General features: G+C 40.4%; 1 protein-coding gene across 8 annotated transcripts in view; it reads right to left on the bottom strand.

Moving 5' to 3' along the window:
- Positions 1-20,390, bottom strand: part of MAP4K3 (mitogen-activated protein kinase kinase kinase kinase 3) — a 67,149-nt gene that overhangs the window by 46,284 nt on the left and 475 nt on the right. For 5 of the 8 annotated variants that reach the window (XM_039718853.1, XM_039718854.1, XM_039718855.1 and 2 more), the window contains exons 2-6: positions 12,042-12,099; positions 9,734-9,824; positions 6,822-6,886; positions 4,531-4,586; positions 1,338-1,385 (exon numbers count right to left, since the gene is read on the bottom strand). In XM_039718853.1, coding sequence (XP_039574787.1) covers positions 1,338-1,385; positions 4,531-4,586; positions 6,822-6,886; positions 9,734-9,824; positions 12,042-12,099 — 318 coding nt within the window. Of the gene's footprint in view, positions 1-1,337; positions 1,386-4,530; positions 4,587-6,821; positions 6,887-9,332; positions 9,402-9,733; positions 9,825-12,041; positions 12,100-20,390 lie in introns of those variants that run through there. The other 3 variants (XM_039718858.1, XM_039718859.1, XM_039718861.1) reach the window with 3 other exon arrangements.

Genomic DNA, 20,390 nt, shown 5'->3' with positions numbered 1-20,390 from the left:
CAGAGATGAACCTCCAAAGATCTGTGTTTTTCCAGACCATGGCTTTTCCCAGAGCAGGAAAAGTCAGGCCTGCAATAAAATGCAGCTAACTTGGCCCACGCTACACAAGCACAGTTAATGAGCTTGGCAAACAGTGTAACAGCCATGCTTACATGCTCTTGACCTTGGTCACCTTTCAAACTAACAGGACAGGTACTCTAAACATGGAACTCAGCTACTGAGGGAAGCAAACAGTTCAGCAGTCAGGCAATCTGCAGATGAAGACAGTACTTTTCCATGCTCATGAGAACAGATTAAAAAAAAAATCTTCACAATGTAATCAATGTAAGCATTTATTAGCACAGTTCTGCTTACAAAAAGTATCTATGGACTGTATCCTTACAAGCATTTTATAAAGTATAGTGGAAAACATTTAATCTTGGTGCCTGAAGTAATCTTTCATTCAGAAATTACTTCTGTGAGTGCTCAAAACTCAAATTACTTTTGTGATTGCTCACAACCCACATATTCTTCGGCAGCCATTGAGAACACTTAAAAATCAGGCTGTATGAAGGCAACTACAGTTAATGCTGCTGGGAAAAAAAAGAAACCAAAACCAGCCAAACAAACAGCATGCAACAACACAAAAGAACATGATGATTTACTGTCAGATTTCCAGGAGGAAGCTTGCCAACTTTGGAAGGGTTTTGGAAAAACTAGGTAGTAAAACTTCAGGAACAAAAAGTCAACGGGAAGCACCAGAAGGAAACTATAACAGAGTATAAGAGTCTGAACAAACCACTTTTGATACAGCTTTGCTGAGATGGAGATTTAAGTAAGTCAGTACTAATAGCCTGATTTGCAGCACCCTCTCTATTTTTATCATGCGAGGGAGGAGACAGGAGCAGTCTCCAAGAACCGCACAGAACAGCAGCCTCTGCCCTGCAATCTGCTCACCACGATGCAAGAAGCCAAAGCAAGAGCTCTGCTCACTAGCTGGTTCAAAAAGAAGGGTATATGGAGCTCCCTGGAAAAGCTGTGGGAAGAGCAAACTTTTGCACAAGCACACACCCTGACAGCCATCTGAACACATACTGCTCTGGACACCAGCTGATGGCTAAATTTCATAGCACTGGTCCACCTAAACAGTTCCAAGGAAAAGAACAAACTATTTCTTTGCATATATTTTAAACAAAGATTTTTTTTTGCCTTAGGCAGAAACTTTTATTTCATTCTAAGAGATGAAAAATTCCTACATATTCAGAAATGTACTGAAAACTGATACGTAACAGTAAAGACCACTGGAGGTGATGCAACCTATTTTAAAAGCACCAAAAACCCCTTCAGTTTTTACTTACCTTTATATCTCTGTGCATTTTTCCTTTACTGTGAAGGTAATATAGTCCCTGCATAAAATATTTAAATAGTAATTTAGTCCAACATTTTTCATTTGACAAATATTTCTTATTTAATTACCACGTATATTTAGGATCCAATTTAATCATCTAAATGACTCACTGACTGAAGAACATTTTTATATTTCAGTGTAATTTGCTGTAAATTTGCAGATTCAATAGATGTAGCAGCATATCTAATATCTTTATTTAAAGTAGCATACCTAAGTATCTTTATATATTATCTAATATCTAAAACACAGGCAGTAATACCAGTCACCACACCTACTGGAAGGAGAGTATTCCCCAAACACGTTTTCCTCTGGACACAGTAACTATCACCTTTTTAAACCAAAGTTTACTGGCAAATTGACTAGGAGTCTTCTATTCAGCAGTCAGATCACTGGACTACTAGTAAAGCTACCTCCTGTATCATTACATATTTCAATCAAGCCTAGAAATTCAACTCTATTTCATGGATTTCTGCAAAAGCATTCGGCCGCCTTGCTGTTGTACCAAAACATTTTAAGACTCAACAAAAGTTAGAAACTAAGTTTAAATTCTGGAAGAATTCTGTAGAACCAAATCCCTGCATGACAAATCAGAGACCATGTCACTTTGGACACTCCAGGCTTATCTCTAGAATTCTCTTCCTGAAGCAAAATCACACACAAATATCTTCCTTGCTCTGTGACCATGAACCTTCACAAGGCTCCACGTTCATGGGAAATACCCACGTAAAGACTCATGCTTTTTTGCCAGCTCATGCAATACATCAGAGAGTTGACTGCAAAATTTAAAGCGTAATTAATCAAAGCATCTCCCAGACCACTGCAACAACTTCTGCACTAGGCAGAAGAGTCCCATGTACACTCCTTAAATCTCTGGATGCTACTGGCATACAAAGGCCATTAATTCACACACTTTTAGTACTGCCCTGGAAGAATGCAAAATCACCATTTTCAAAACTGAATGTCTGGAGACAATTACTTTAAAGATCATATTTAAAACATCCATATTTTCAGAATCACATCTTATGAATTCCAGCAAAATGGACAGCAAGTATATTTTGAAAATGGAGGATTCAATGGGCTTCTAAATATGGAAACTGAATGTTAATACCAGCATCCAAGTGAGACTCTGGATTCAGGGACACTGGTGGCAAAGTTAATATTGGATAAATTACTTCTGTGGATGGATAATAGCCTACATTCTCAGACTTCTTACTCGAGAAAATGGTGTTCCATTATAAGCTGCAACAAGATATCTGAAACTATGCATTATATTTGGTCAGAGTATTATAAACATGTATTTACATACAATTTAAAATATGGAAAAATGGGTCAATGTATAACATTTAGAAAAGAAAAAACAGTAAGCTTTTTTCTCACACACAATTTATACATATTAACCAAGATATCTTCCCACACAAATAAATGGCTTCATAAATTCCATTCCAGACTACTCACTCCTCTATATCTAAGAAGATTATGGAATTGATTGATGGACTATCTGGTGGCTAATGAATTGCTAAATGATTGTACCCAGAGAGCAGTGGTAAACAAGCTCAATGTCCAGAATGACAAGTGGTGTCCCTCAGGGTCCCACACTAGACTTTTTAGTAACTCCATTGTTGATATAGACAGTGGGATCAAGGGCATCCTCAGCAAAGGTGCAGAGATCTCATAAGAAATATGGGGACAAACATTTTAGCAGGGCCTGTTCTGACAGGACAAGGTGTAATGGTTTTCAAATAAAGGAGGGTAGATTCAGATTACATATAAGGAAGAATTCTTTTATTATGATAGTGATGAACTATTACAGGTTGCGGAGAGAGATGGTGGATGCCCCATCTCTGGAAACATTCAAGGTCAGGTTGGAAAGGGCTCTGAGCAACCTCATGTAGTTGAAGAGGCTCCTGCTCATTGCAGAGCGGGGGTCTTTAAAGGCCCCTTCTAAGGCAAACCATTCTACAAGTGTCTAAGAACAAAAAGGTTTAAAGACTCAAAACCCTTAATGCTCCCAGATGTCACATTAGCCCGATCTCTAAGTAATAAAAAGCACCACATCCTGCAAGTCAGAAGGCAGCAGTCTCTGGCATAGCACAGGGAGATGCTAAGTGACAACCAAAGGAGACAAGGTTTAAAGACTCAAAACCCTTAATGCTCCCAGATGTCACATTAGCCCGATCTCTAAGTAATAAAAAGCACCACATCCTGCAAGTCAGAAGGCAGCAGTCTCTGGCACAGCTAGAGACTGGGAGATGCTAAGTGACAACCAAGGTAGATGGCTTGGAACAGAGCTATCTTGAAAGAGTGAGAGGCAGCAGGTCTCATCTGATGGCATTCAACAGGTTTGCATTCACTGCAAGTCAAGAACTGCTCTCTCACAGGGAAGCAAGACATCCATCAAAAAGGCAGTCCCTGATTAGGTTTTACTGCTGTACTGTAACTTAGGAAAGAAAAATGAAAGCTAGCATACCCACAAGGAGAGGCTAATGACCTCAACATCTCAAGCACACAGGCAATTTTTTTCCTATTGGCACAGATCAATTATTAGATATGCAAAACGCAGTGTTTTAATTTTCCTTCAAATGTGCAGTAACTAATTTATACCATAAACACAGATTAGGAAAACATGCTGCTTCCCCCCTTTTAAAAACAGATATAAAATTAACAGCAGAAAGATGACAGGAGCTTTCTTCAAATGATCCAGGGTAACTGAGGTTATCACAAGGAGAGGCTAATGACCTCAACATCTCAAGCACACAGGCAATTTTTTTCCTATTGGCATGATCAATTATTAGATATGCAAAATGTAGTGTTTTAATTTTCCTTCAAATGTGCAGTAACTAATTTATACCATAAATACAGATTAGGAAAGCATGCTGCTTCCCCCCTTTTAGAAACAAATGTAAAATTAACAGGAGAAAGATGACAAGAGCTTTCTTCAAATGATCCAGGGTAATTGAGGTTAAGCAATTAGACAAATTTCTAGGCTGTAATATGGGACCTCCTCTAAAGTCCCAGAAAAGCGCTGTGTCATCCAGTTACCAGACTTCCATAGCATCACATGTTATTTGTAGCTTTTATTACTTTTTGTAGCTTTTAATACTTTTACATTAAAAGACAACCACAAGAACCTGAGGAGACACTACCTGTAGTGTTTCTCTGCTAACATAGGCAATCTGTTGCTCTGATAGTGGTCCAGTCACTGAAATGGAAGGGAAAAAGAAAAAAAAATCTCAAAATCAGGTAAAGATACCACCTATTCCAAATTCATACCTCAATTACTTCCATTCAAACAGATAGGACCTTACACTATGAGTCTCTAAGTAAATGTGCTTAGTCTTTATCCCAGACTGAGCCCCCTAAAGACCACAGCATTTTTTAAAGTCAAAAATGTCCAGTACTGTTAGAATGGAAACTACTAATTCTTCTGTATTTAAATCTCACAGTACTTAGGAAAAAGAAGCACAAGTAATGATTTAAACATAACTCTTTCCCCTGAACAAACCCATTGTGTTCTTCTATAGAGGGCTGGACTTTCAACTCAGTGACTCAGAGCTGCAGCCAACTCTGTTCAGTCCCCTTTGAGCCCTGGGCAGTTCTTTGTACCATTTGTGACCTGTTCTCTCCTTACATCCTTCTCACTGCCAGAGAAACTGTTCCCTCCAGCTTCTCAGCCTTTCTCTGAAATCAGCTGGCAGCACTGCTGCTCCTGGGCCTGCCACACCAAGCATCTTCTCAAACTCCCCCTGTAAGCAGGTTCAGCAGTTTTCCTAGGGAAGGAAGAATCTCTCTTCCTTGAGGGTCCAACTTTCAAGTCTCTTAGAGGAAAACAATTACATTTTGAACAAATACACAAACCAAACAGTGAGTGGCAAGCAAGGAATGGTCTGTGACTCGTCCTAGTCACTGGACTTTGATCCTGAAATTAAAGGGGTTTAAGACCAGGAAATGCAGTCCTGACTGTAAGCTTTTCAGGTTTTGCACAGAAAACAAAGAACTTGGAAGGAGTTTCTCAAAGGACACTGAAGGAGTAGAAAGTTAAGAATGAATCTAGATTAAAGAATCTAACTGCTTACCTTCTACAATATTAGTGTCATGCAACATATCTTCAAAGTAAGTCTACATCCAACTTCTCTTTGCTGAAAGAATAGCTCCAAACCCACACAAAACTATATATACACCAGCACTCACAGCAGGCATATCTAGGCACCTATTTTTGTTTTGAGAAATTTCATTCTGATTAACTCAAATGACTTGAGATTACAGAGGCCTATAGTTCGATTGGAATAGGACTCTCTAAAACACAATAAAGACCAGAAAAGAACCTTCCATTCTAACTACCAGCAGAGAAGCCAAAAATCAGCTGCAACGGGAAGCCACTCCTGTAGACATCTGCTCAGGCATTTATATGGCATGAGCTCATTTCCTACTCTACAGGTGTTCCACAAAACAAAGCCTATTAAACATGCTTTTCTCAAAATTAGCAAAGAGTTAAAGCATCACCAAGGCCACACTCAAATGCCTATGACAGGAACATGGCAGGAACTTGTGAATTGGTGCTTCTTTTAACTGCACCCAAGGTAAACATAAAAAGCTGCTTACGCACAAGAGACCCTCACACATAAAATCTTCACAAGTTAGAATATGGATAGACTTCCTCAATAAAAAACATCACCTGAGAACCCCAAAGCCATTACTCACTTAGAGCATATTCCTTTCCTACAAGGGTCTTAATTCCATGGCAATAAAGTCCTTCAAAACTGATTTTGTCTCTTGAAAAATAGCAAGCAGTTGATTGATCCTGTCTTTATCCAACAGATTCACAGACAGCCCTTGTTTCTTTGACTGCTCACTGAAGCCAAGCCTAAAGCAAATATAGAGACCACCTTTGCTTTTCAAATGTCACACATCTAGCCTAAAAAAAACCCTAAAGAATTTTAAAAATACCCTCATGGAATACAATAATGGTATGCAAACATTCAAACAGTTTACAAAGGACAAGAGCATCCATGCTAAGCATTCCACATACTTAGTATAATCTATACTACTTCCTACAGAAACCTAAATTCAAAAGCTCAGAAACAAAATGGCTATGAAGCAAGACAGCACATCAAGACATAATTTTTTTCTTTTTACAATCTGTAATATTGTCAAATATTTTACAAATATTGCAAAACATTTTATAGCCTTTGAAAAGCAGTGACGGGCATATGAGCCCAAGAAGGATGGAAATAACTTCTGCTGCTAAATGCCCCCCCACTAACATTGTTCACAAAACTCAAACCAATTAAATAAAAACATGAGCTAAAATTGACCTTCAACGAATTATTATGGATACTAAATTTAGGATTCCTCCTCTAATTCCAAAACACTGCAATCATTTCAATTTTTGAAAATAAGCTGTACTTCGATTTTAAGGAATAAAGTCTTGACATACCATGATAAATATCCTGTAGAGAGCCACCTCCACAGAACTCCATGCAGATCCATAGCTTGTCTCGTCTAAAGAGTGAATAAAACCATCCATTAGCTGTCAGATTGTCAGAGGACTTGTAAAACATAAGTCAGAGGACTCAAACACTATAAAGCACAACACAGCATGCTCTGTATTATGGAAAGTACAAGTCAAATAATGAGTATAATTTAGTCCTTATGTGACACTTCACTGTCCAAATAGTAACTAATGAAAAAGTAAAAAATATTCTACTTTAATGAAGCAATAAAAACAGTATTAGTGAAACATTCACACTGATTTTTGTTGAAATACATTTGTCTGAGAGTAGAGACAAAACAGATGTTGGTTCTTATTTCTTCCTTATTTTCACTTCTCCACATATTTCACAGCAGAGGAGTTAACACAAACAAGAAAAAAATACAAAACAAAAAGCCCCAGGGGTCTCTCAACTAAATTTCTTTCACAGTAAATTAAGTGAAACTGTAGTGCTTTAGTCAAAGCTAGGCAGAGCACAGCCCATAGTGTGGGTAAGTACCTGCTCAGATAAAGTCTTTTCCTTCAAAAATACCTATGGATATTTTTGGTGGCAGGGTCACAAGGGAAGTTATTTAGCTCTTCTTCCCATACTAATGGAATCAATTCAGTGTGATTCACTGTAGCTCCACAAAAGGTGCTTTCCAAGAATAGACAACGGGCTGAAGGATTTAAAGGTATCTTTTATCATGGCCATTAACTCTATTTTCACTCAGTAATTTTCATTGGTAAGATGTGGCCACAAAAAGGCACTGTGCAGAGCAAAAAATCTGGGACTTGCCTAGTCATTCCTGGCCATCAAAATACTCAGGTGGAAAAAAAAATCCCATACACCACCTTAGAGCAGACAGTTACCCAGGAGAACCAAAGGAAAGACGGATGGTTGTTCTGCAGTTCCCTGATGACCTGGTCTTGCACTCATATGGCTCTGTTAGAACAGCTGAGACACATTTGTGACAGGGTTTGGGCAAGGCAATGATGGAAGTGCTGAGCTTGTCTCCTGAGCTGCAAACTGCAAGTGACAGCTAGAATAGCTGCTGCTCCAAGGAGAACTCTTTCTTGGATGTCCTCCCCTTTTATGTCCAGAGTGCACATGGTCCTCAAAGGTACATTCCCAGCTGCTTCCTCTAGGGGTGGGAAAGGTATTGTCCAAGCATTACAGGAGTTTTAAGCAGCAGAATTTCCTGGCTGTTAACTCCATACATTTCAAGGGGTCAATTAAAGCCTTGCTTGAAATAATATTAAGACTTTCCACTGAAATAGCTGACCAAAGCCAGACACAGAAGCAGTGTGACAATCCATGCAAGAAAACTAAGCAAGGAAGAGATGCCTCTTCAGTGGTTCTGAGTCCCTTCTTTGTTCCCCACAATGATGCAGGATTCAAGATAGGGACACTTTTGGGGGCACTGGACTCATGGGCCCATGTGGCTGCATCCTGTTTGATGCCAAAAGTAGCAGCACTGTGGAAGTGGGAAGAAGCCAGAACTCTCCCAGCAAAGTAAGACACATGAAGCATTAAAAGTGTTGCAAATTCTCACTTGCTTACTGGGCATTCACTTCCCAGTGTGCAAAAGCCCTACAGAAAACAGAAAAAGAACATAAGAGGATCAGAGGAGGTGACTACATTTCTTAGTTTCATTCTAGCCTTCTATCACTGTGCCTAAGCACTTTGACACAGGTGAAGATCCCTGTAACAACCAAGAGCAAGAGTGTAGAGTCTTTCTACAGAGCTTGCCTGAGCAGCAAGCAAAACAGAGACAGGATCAACAGTACCACTGAGAGTCTGCAACTCAACACCCAGGCTAACAGGAAGGCAGAAATGTCACCGTCTGAAAAATCCCTACACAAACAGGAGAATCCTTGAACAACAATATGCTGATGACTAGTAAATAAATATAGGACAATGGTATTTTTCTTAGTCTTCTTAGCATTGAAATATGCTTGGAAAACAAAAGGTCAGACAGTAAAAGGTCTCAAAGACAGTGACTTGATTGCCCAGACCAAAAAAGAAGCACTGCCAAAGACAGAGGAAGGGACCAAGGAGGAGTGTAAGACAGTGACGATTGCCCAGACCAAAAAAGAAGCACTGCCAAAGACAGAGGAAGGGACCAAGGAGTGTAAGACAGTGAAAAAATATATAGCATATTAGCAAAAATTTAATTCTGGGTCTCCAAAGGTATACTTTGATAATCTGAGACAAGAGGGAAACATTTCTTTTAAAGAAAAAGCACCTCCAGCTTGAGTACAGAACAGGCAGTGTTTCAATACAAAAATGGTCAAGAAAGTTGAGTGCAACAATAGCAGTTGTGCACTGTTTTCACATGAAATTTAAAATATCATCAGAAGCAGCTTTTTATTAGTTATGCTACGCAATCTGCTCCCACTACAACTGGTTAAAGAAGTAGTTGGTAAGACAACTGAATACATTTGTCAATGTTTCTACAATGCAAATAACCTCACCTCCAGAAAAAACCACAAAACCTTCACATTCTGGTCAGAAGTTCACACGTTGGAAAAACAGACATTTTACTGAAACAGATGTAAAAGATACTATATACACAGACACTTCATGCTTGACATACTTCTGCTTAATTTTCCACTTATTTATTAGATTCAAAGCTTTTAAGCATCAACTTATTTGCAAGAAAACATGACTATGTGGTCAACAAATAATGTTGCTAGAAGAAAGATCATTTAGAGAGAGATACTGTAGTAAATATAACAGATTTGAAGGTAAATGAAAAAAATACACAAGTGGATAATACTTCGTAAATTGTATTTTGTCTATGTCACCTTATAGATTTGTCCTTTACAAGGGGACAGGGACACATTTTTAAGTGAACAAAAGAAACAAACTGTACCTGAGATAGCTGCCAAAATAAGCAACAATGTTCGGATGTTTACAGTCTTTCATCATAATGATTTCCTGCTGCACAACAGCAAAATCTTCTCCTGAAATGCAGTAGAACGAGTATTTTCTTTGGCCTGGGTTATAGTCACATCTAAACTTTCAGCACATGTTTATAAAATAAACATTCTTAGTAATTAAGGCTAATTATCTGCAAGTTTCACAAACATAAATCAGCTGTAAATCAGTATTTATTAGCAAGGGCTTAGCAATAAGTAATGATATTCTGAAGTTCCATTCTGGGACAGATGGACCTCACATCTACTGACAGTTCTTACAATATTGGCCATAGCTCTTTCTCAAGTCCTTATTTTCCCTGAGACCCCACTGTGTCCATCTGCATAAGCCCTGCCAATAGCCTGGGTTCTTAAAAACACAACAAAACTCTGCTATTTTTGGCCACATGCCCATTCTCGTTAGCTCATCTGCCTAAGCAAAAAAAAAACCCTCAAAACCAGTCACTAGCAAACTGCTGCTGCAACATTTCAACAGACTCCACAAGAATGTAAATGTATGGACTGTAACTCACATCCAGAAAACATTGACACAGTGGTGACATTTACCTGAATCTCACCATTTGGTACCTTGGTTGTCCCAGTCTTTCTATTAAAGGTTCTTACCAGATTTGTACACTGAGAAAATCATGTGTCAAACTGAAAACACAGCTGAGATGTTTTTCTTTTGGTTTTTCCCAGTATATTAACACACTGATGACCTATCCATTGAGTTATTTATAACCAGAAATATGATATTCCCATGTATTTTATTTAACCAACAGCAAATTTCAAATCATAAGCTGCAAGTCAACATCTATCTGTAGTGTGTTGCTGATGGCTTCCTGGCTAGACTTTTAAACACACAGACACTAAAGAACAGAGGAATTTATTTTCACACATGGACCTCCCTGAAAGGACACAATTCCTCCAGTGTGTGACCAGCATTTTCACTGACTCAGAGCAGTGTAAAAAGCCTTAAAGCAAGTCCCTGAACACTGTTAACCCTCAGTCTGCACACTGTACACCAATCTGCAAAGCTTCCAAAACATGTGAAGCCTACTCTTTGAGCACCACTCAGGCGTCCAAAGGCTGCAAAAAATATTTAAGTGCAAGATGCCAATCGTTCACCCATCACCACAGAATGAGGGCAAGTTCCCCCAGCTGCAGGGCACCCCCATGCTCTGCACAGTTAGCTGGACTGATAACCCACATCATCCACAGCCAAGGACTCCAGAAATGGGAACTGACAGAAGAAAAACACAGAAGCAGAACTAGACAGGAGCATCTGAGATCACACTTTCAGTGTGAGGAAAAGAAGTGTGATTAACATATACTTTTTGAACTACCTAGTAACATACTGTCCTGTCTTGAACTTTTAAATGTGTATCCACTGTGAAAATACAACATTTCTACCCCCTTCCAGAATTGTATGAGGAAAAAAAAAGGAAAAAATTAATACCTTCTTTCCCTTCTTGCCCACAGACCTTAAGGATCAAACCAGGTAGTTAAAATATTACACACACCCCAACATTAAATCTGGAAATGGAACACCAGCAGTTAGAAGTTAGACAAAAAGTCTGGATGTTTTACTTCCCAGATTAATCCTTTTCAACAGGCCTACTCTTACTAACAGAACAGACTTTGCAGGCTGAGAGCAGATCTGTAGGGCAGACGTGCTTTGTGAAATCACCACAGAAGCACAGTGCAAGCATAAATCTAGCAGACAGTGAAGTCCTAATCAGACCCTCCAAAAGATTTTCAGGAAATGTACTTGACTCCCAGATACTAATGTTCAGCTATTATTTCACTCTTCTTTTTAGTTCTTCCTCTACTCTTTTACCAGGCAAGTTCTTTTCTGCCTTGCTGTCTTCTTGTGTTCTAGAAATTTTTACAACACATGGGTCGAACACAGGACAAAAACCCTCAATAATGTTCAGCTATTATTTCACCCTTCTTTTTAGTTCTTCCTCTACTCTTTTACTAGGCGAGTTCTTTTTTCCCTTGCTGTCTTGTGTTATAGAAATTTTTACAACATATGGGTCAAACACAGGACAAAAACCCTCACAATTCTCAGTGACATTTTCATCAGCTTTCACTTAACTGTCCTCCAATTAAATTTTTCCTCTTACATCTTGTTTGACATGATTTTTTTTTTAGAACAGTGTACTTTTTTCTAGACCTTCTTTCAATAAGTGGACTGGATTGATTTTGTAAATTTGTAAAATGTTTCGTTTCTGAGGCCTACTTAGTTAAGAAACCACTTACCTGGTTCTAGTTTTATTACTTTAATTGCTGCAAGCTCACCCGTGTTGACATTTCTAGCCTACAAAAAAACAAAAAAAGAGTATTTAGAGAGCAGAATGCAGCACCCACCTCTGCATTCTTGACTTGATGTTCTCTGGCAGCAGTAGTCAAAGAGCAACTGAGGTACACGAGGGTTTAACACAGTGGAACCACTTGTTGGGGAACACTAAGCAGCTGATTGATACTGAGAGCTGAAGCTTTAAGTCTGCTCAGGAAACTACAATGCCACACAGCACTTGAATTATGCAAGTCCTCAACCACACTGTGCTTCAGTATGAAAACCCATAAACAAACCAACCACTGAGAGACTGAAAAGCAGGTGTAACACACGTGGGTCTCTCAGCAGCCAAGGGATCCAGGGCACGCCAAGGGCTGTGCTCTGGAGCGTGTGGGACCACTTGCAAGACTCCCAGATGAGCAATGCAACGCTGCTTCCCCATTTTGCTATGTGCAAGGCCCCTTGAACCTTCTTCTCCAAAAACAGCCTCCCTTGCTGCAAAGGGTTGAATAAAGCAAGGCAGCAACAAAGGAATTAGGGAACATTCCCCTCAAAACATTCCCTTTAGACACACAGCAGCCAACTGCAGCAGCAATGACTCAGGAGCTTCACTGCATTTTCACACACAGAATGCTCTGAATTGGAAGGGATCCACAACAATCATCAAAATGATCAGCCCACACAGGGATCAAACCCACAACCCTGATGCCATTAGCACCATGCTCTGACCAACAGAGCTCTGTCCTGCTAAGGCCTTGGTTCTACTGAGCATCCAAGGAAGCTGCATGTTTGAAAAGCCATTAAGAAACAACAGAAATTACCACAAAAAGTATTTCTCTTCTACAACTGTACCACTGGACTTCTAACTGAAAGCCAAAAGCCATTTGCCCAGGACTTTCAGAGCATTTCTGTGCCCCTGCACCCAACCATGGACAGAAGGCAGCAAAGCTGCTTCCCAGCACTAAAGCAGCAGCAGCTCCTGAAATGCCTTGCTATAGCCTCTTCTCTCCCCAGGGGAGGCTTGCTACCTGTAGGAGGACAGATTGCAGTGCCCAGGCTACCCCTACACAGGGCTCAGAGCCTGCTTTTGCAAAGGCCAGAACTACAGAACTTAACACATGTAGCCAGGGATCCACTTTGTAAACTGCTAATAGTCTCATTTAAGTCACATTTAAGTCACTTTAGGAAGTCAGGAACTCAGAGTTCCTTTACGGACTCACCAAGTACATGCAAGGTTTGTTACATGGCACCTTGGGACCTAGTTGTGGAACCAAAAGTGGAGGGGAAAATACCCCTAAGACTATAAAAAGTAAGCAATAATAAAGTCTGGAAATAAACACCAAGGGTATTCCTGTGTTTAGATATTTACTCAGCTCACTCCTTGGACAGCTGATCTCAAACCTCTCACTATTCTTTGGTGTGGCAACACTGCTGGAATGCTGGAAGCTCTGGCATTTGCAAACAATTTACAGGCAGAGAGATTCCGAGACCAGTGGGAATCCTGTGAAAGTCAAGGAGTAGTCCAAACCTGATTGACTGTGGAAAAAAAACAGTTAACAAACAAATTTTCTCTGGCAGCCTTCCCTCTAAGTCATTATGTATCCACCCCACCAAGGGCAGCAACCATCTCTGGTGGAAAAAAGATGCATAGACATTAATAACAGCAAAAACATGAGTTCCTTTCATCTGTACCAGAGAATAAAGGCAGCACATGAGAAAGTGCCACTACTGAAGCATGAGCTAGGATTTTTACTCCTTATTTCTTTTCCTAACATACTCTCTTCACTGCAAGAAACAAACAAGCAAAATGTTCATGAATCAAACCTCCGTATTTTTTACCTCCAAGACAAACAAGAAAGGTTACTGAAGTTTTAACAAAGCTGATCTGAGATCATCAAGGGGGGCTTGTTAACACTTACAGACTTGTTTTAGGGCAACTTGCACTAATAATATGATCAATGAGCTACAACTGTAGTGGATACAACTGAGAAGACCCTGAAGTTACACACTCTGCACAAGCCAGGATGGAAACATTTCACAGGCCTCAGAAACCCTGCTAATGATTTTTTTGTTTTATTTATTTTTAACAACACTATGTCCAGCTGTCAGCAGTTTGTGTCACTGACAAAGGCTCCATAGGTCACTAGGCTCTATAGTGCTGGGGCAAGGAAAGAAAGACAGAAGGTTTTCCTGGGCTCATGAAAGCTAGGAAGGAGGAAGAAAATCTGATTTAATGCAGGCCACCAACACATTCAGCAACACAGGCTACATTGTGCTTAAGGGCATAGATTAAAAAAACATGACTCCAAGTTGAGAATCTGTATAAATTACAATTTTGCATCTTGTTGCATTTGGGTTATCAGCATTGAAGGTGTTATCAACAGTGGGCTCATGAAAGCTAGGAAGGAGGAAGAAAATCTGATTTAATGCAGGCCACCAACACCTTCAGCAACACAGGCTACCTTGTGCTTAAGGGCATAGATTAAAAAACATGACTCCAAGTTGAGACTCTGTATAAATTATAATTTTGCATCTTGTTCCATTTGGGTTATCAGCATTGAAGGTGTTAACAACAGGAATATGAATTGTCTTTGTTAATCTGAGTAATAAATAGATTATTCTGATTGTAGTGACAATAGGGCTCCTTGTAAAGGCTAGGGATGACAATGAGGTACCCCTGACAGGTTTTACTAGATCTCAAACACCTTTCAAATCATCAGCCATGAAGCAATCCTTCTCCAAGCTCACTTGAATGAGAAACTGAGAATGACTGAAGCACCATATGGTTTTCAACACCTGCTGGAGATGGCTGTGACCCTGAATTTGAAGGTGCCTAAGTATCTACCACACAGCACCTCAGAATGTGGAAGACACTGTCTTAGACTTATTTAGGAAAATCCACTGGAATTGCCAGTTGCTTATGGGATTTGAGACTGAAAATCAATAAGCAGTAGGTGGGGTGAAGAATGATTTCAAACAAGTATTTCTGAGCTGACAAAATGCAACTAAAATTTTGAAGAGGCTCAGGTAAGAAAACCCTGGCTCATTTTTTTTACCACTTACTCTCTTAGCTGCTCTAACTCCCAGCCTTTGTGGTGCTGGGGTTTACAGCACCCACTCATTTCCATGAGCAGGATCCTTCAAATGCAGATTTCACTGTGTCAATGGAAATATAGGTTTTGCAGAGGCAAAGATTAGCCTACAATACCTTCATCTACATGCAGACATTTTACCAAGTGTATACAGCATTTATAGAACGTCTGTTCTTGAAAACCATAGAAGGATGCCAATTCTATCAGCAGCTGAAAGAGTGATACTCTTCCAGAGATCTAGACTGCCATCTGAGCAGGAGTTTCAACTGCTAGGTCAAGCTGAAGGAGCACTACCTAATTAAACAGGAAATAATTAACAGTGTACTCTCTAACAACAGCAGGATATCAGAAAAAAATTTTATATTAAAAACCACCACCAACTAGAAATAAAAGCTAAAAACTGTCAGGCTTTGATTACCATTCAAATGGAAACTGATAATATAAAGCATATAATGCTGCAACAAAGCCGAAAAAGCAAAAGTCTAAGACAGGGGCTTCTGGTTTTGACCACTTCCTGTGTGAACTACTGAACAAAATGATTTCTAAACAGGTTATTATTCCATGGGAAAACTGGTCCCAGTGTACAAAGAGGCTTCCTGAGCCTGATTAGCTCCACTCTACAGGAAAACGCACCCAAGAGACTCCCCAGCCCTCTGCTTCCAGCCCTTAGAGCCCTTCTCTTCAGCCTCTCAAACCCTCACAGCTCCCCCAGCTAAAAATAATTACCTTCCACGTTCTGGTAGACAGTGTAATACCACAACCCAACAGAGTGACAATTTTAGAAAGCAATGCTTTGATAAAGTTGATGTTAAACAAAAACCGCTGCACAAGGCACAGATTACTGGTTAAGGAATCCACAGTCCCAGAAACGAAGCCTTATAGCACTTACTCAGTGCAGTAAAAACGGGATGGCAAAACATCCACCTCCCTCTCTGCCTACCTGACAAGCTTCAAAAACCAATTAAAGCTGAACAGAAAGATGTCAAAACATAGACATTTATTCCTAACAAAATCAAGAAGCTTTCAAAAGCTGTAATGTCAGTCTGGAAGAATGAAAGACTAAAATGCCTATCAAAAAGCATGGTTTCAACATTTCAGAAGCAGCAAACTGAAGAAGAATTGATGCCCTAGTGGATCACCCCAGGAAAAAGGAGCAAGGGCACACACATGCAGAGAAGAGGACACCAAAAATCAAAAGCATGGTTTCAACATTTCAGAAGCAGCAAACTGAAGAAGAATTGATGCCCTAGTGGATCACCCCAGGAAAGAGGAGCAAAGGGAAGAAGACACATGTAGGGAAGAAGACACCAAAAATTCGAAGTTCATCAAAATTCAGGCTCATCTGACCTGGACACATTCTCTTCCAGCAACACACAGAAGCTCTATCAGCAACCAGACACCCCAAAATATGGATGGCAGCAGAAAGCAGTAATAGTTACCAGCTGTTCTCTAGAGACACTCACTGAACCTTAAGTTTTCAGCACTGGGTAATGAAGTTGGTGGATACACGACTTCCCTCACCAAAATCAACCTCCCTGCTGAAAGTCTGGCATACAAAAACCAGGCTTTCCTTTTTGAAAAATGAGACCTCAAACAATGTGCACCCCAATGAGCTGTGTTCTCTTCATTTGTTATCTGGCTGAAGCCATAAATGCCAAAAAGAACTGAAAGAAGACAAACACAGTACAATATATAACCTCTGCAGGAACAACAATCTCACTAATTATCACAACTGTTTGAATTTCAGCAAAATAAGGGCCTTTTCGCAGTAAGGTGCTGAAAATCTTTGTAAGGGTCCACCTGCACTAGACAAACAACCTGTGAGATGGCAAATGAAGCTCAACCTTTATTAAACCAAAGCAACGATTTTTTTAAAAGATATGCTGTGATATAAATTAATCACATGAACAAAAATGGACATACAATCATCTCAGAAAATACTTCCAAACTCTGTGCTGTAACTACCAAAATCAAATGTACAGACATGGGGACAAACAGGAAACCTAACAATACAGTGTCTGTCAGAAAACCCTGTGAAAGCATTTGTGACCCAAACCTTAAAAGAAAGGCACGACTTACAGGGTATCTGGGACTAGGGACTGTTAGAATGCCAACTTCATAGCAAGAGACAGAAAAGTCTTCCTAAATGTGAGAAGGATAAATGCAGGGCAGACAAAATTAAGCAACTACCTCACCTGACTTCAGGAATATTTCCTGAAACCGAACAGGACAAGACATTATCTCTTTTTTTACAACCAATCAAACATGGGGACAAACAGGAAACCTAACAATACAGTGTCTGTCAGAAAACCCTGTGAAAGCATTTGTGACCCAAACCTTAAAAGAAAGGCACGACTTACAGGGTATCTGGGACTAGGGACTGTTAGAATGCCAACTTCATAGCAAGAGACAGAAAAGTCTTCCTAAATGTGAGAAGGATAAATGCAGGGCAGACAAAATTAAGCAACTACCTCATCTGACTTCAGGAATATTTCCTGAAACCGAACAGGACAAGACATTATCTCTGTTTCACAACCAATCAGCCCTAATTCTTCTCTTATGCTTTGCTGACCACTGTATACAACTAAATTCTTTGCAAAAATGAAATAGAGACATACCAGAAATGACCCACACAAGGAATACATGAAGAACTAAGCAATTCAGGTAACACTTAATCTCTTACAATAAACTTGCACTTGTGCTAGCTAGAATATACCCATCATTGTTGACAGTGAATATTTGATAGAGAGCTAATGGCATGACATGTTACCCATTACCTTTCTGCAATTAATCCATTATGATTTGCTCCAAGGCCCTTTTGAAAGCTGAACTTTGGTGGAAGTGCAAACAATTGTAAGATATTGGATTGAGCCAAAAATCTGTACTGGCAGTGCACTGACATGTCCCTTTCCAGACACCAGCTTAGAGAGCAGGACTCACAGCAGCACGATTGCATCCATCTGACCACATCCTCCTTCCCTTCCAACCTCTGTAGTTCAGTCCCCACCACCAGTTCTTAGGTCAAATTCAATAAACTCCAGACCAGCAACTCAGCCTCTCTTTAATATGTAATTTTTTTAGACAAAGCAAGAATTTAAACCATTGCCTGCTCAGTTCAACTACACCAGAGTAAACGAAGTAGATGCCACTCTGCTCTGCATCCAGCTCCTGAATGCTTTGCCAGGAAATAAGATTGCAGAAAGTCAGCATTTAGCAAGACTCAACATAACAAGACTGTCAGCTTATTAAGGCAATAATCCCTGCTTGCTAACAGCAGAAACACTTTCCTATGTGGCTCTGTCTGCTAAGGGGGCAAACCCACAAATGACAGCTTGAAGCTGCCCAAGTATGTGCAGTGAAACCCCACCACTGATGAGCACCCTTGGCACACAGCTGATTTCAACTCCACACAATTATTTCATCCACCTCAAAGTTCTCCTACAGGTGACAGGTGAAAGCAAAGAAAGGGGCTTTATGAAATCACTTGCAAACATAAGGTAAAGCATTAGTAAGCTCACATGTGGATGAAACTTCAGACAATATTACTGCTTGTAATATTAGAAGTAACTGGATTTCACTGCTGTTTCTGGGCTACTTTTATGCTTCACTTTGAAGACACCTTGGGCAAGACCTTGCCTCAGAATGAAACAGGCAATAAGCCTCACAAGAGAAAAGCACCTCTCATTTTTCCTACAGGGTCCACAATCTAATCAGAAAACACTTACCTCTCATCTAGAAGAAATAATTATAATACCAGCCTAGTGTATCCTGGTCCTGCTGTATCACCATCTATCTCAGCTGGTACAGGCACACTGTAAGCATCAATAAATCCACTCTGTGCCTCAAACAAGAAAAAGTCACAAGCAGTGCCAAACACTGGCCACTCACAGAGCACCAAACTGAAGGTTACTGCAATCTAACTGTGATAAACATCAAGGAAACCTTCACAAATCTTTAACAGGTTTCAGAGTGGTACTGCATACATAAATATTCCAAACTCTGTGGCTGAAGGTAATGTCCTTAAAATGAAACCAATAAGACACGTGACTTGGTTAATTCACATCCTTCAGTCACACACAGACACTGAAAAAAAATTTGATTGATAAGGTATCAGAGTCAATGTGCCAGTTAAAAACTGCAGCAGAAAGATAGATACACACAACATAAAACAGTTCACAGAAAAACAAAACCCCAGAGCATAAGGCAAGTAAACTTGGACAAGTAAAAGGTCAGCACAGCACACAAATACTCAAGAGAAAGCTAGCAAGGTGGGGCAAACAACACAAAACACCCTTTCAATTAAACAATTAATAAAGCGGGGAGTTAGCAAACCAAGAGTGCAGTAAAACAAGAGGATTTAGGTCCTGAAACTTTCATGACATTTAAGAGAGATGAGATTAAACCAAAATCAGCCCAACTCAAACAAGACTTCGTTCTAGACAAATTCACCTAAAGTGAAAGGCAGCATTAGCACCAGTTCTGTGCACCTCAAACTGTGGAATGGTTCTGCATGTTTCCCTAAAGTCCTGCCTCCCAAAGCAAGTTTCCTCACACACACCCTGTGATGAGAAAAACAGGCCAAGAAGATGCTTGGAAAGTACACGGTTCAAACAACGCTTCCACACCACAAACTCCAGCTCTCCCCTCTGCTCCAAGGCCACACAAGAGCAGGTTACAACCAGAGTCATCCTATCCCAGGGAGGGGCTGCCACATCCCAACAGCCAGCTGGATACACAAATAGCAACATACACTGGCAGAGCAGAGAAGCTCATCTGACCTGGACATAAAGCCCCTCCAACAACAACAACAACAAAAAAAAAAGGAAAGAAAGAAAGAAAAACCAACCCAATTCTGTTTAGCTGCTTTAGCTTTGATTCTCCGACGTTTGCTGAAGTTAGGTCGGAATTCTCAAAGACTCTCATCCCAACACAACAGCTCGCCCTCCACAGGGTCAGACTCGCGTCTCGCACCCACACAAACACAACACACCGGCATTCCCACACAGGACGGCGACGGGAGCAGCGACCGGGGCTAACACGATGGCACTGGGGCTAGTAAGCTCCCCGCACCCCCAGAGCCCCCGGCTCGCTCTGGAAGAGACGCGACCCCCAAAAGCTCCGCCCGTGACACAGCCGCCCGAGCCGGCGCCCCGCAGCAGCGGCCAGAGCCGAGCGCCGGGGCGGCTCCAGGGCGCCGGAAGCCGGGCCGGGGCCGGTCCC

The sequence above is a fragment of the Passer montanus genome, unplaced genomic scaffold (genome assembly GCF_014805655.1).
Source record: "Passer montanus isolate IOZ18808 unplaced genomic scaffold, ASM1480565v1 scaffold40, whole genome shotgun sequence".
NCBI lineage: Eukaryota > Metazoa > Chordata > Aves > Passeriformes > Passeridae > Passer > Passer montanus.
Note: the sequence above shows the minus strand (reverse complement) of the source record. Positions and strands in the feature narration are given on the sequence as shown.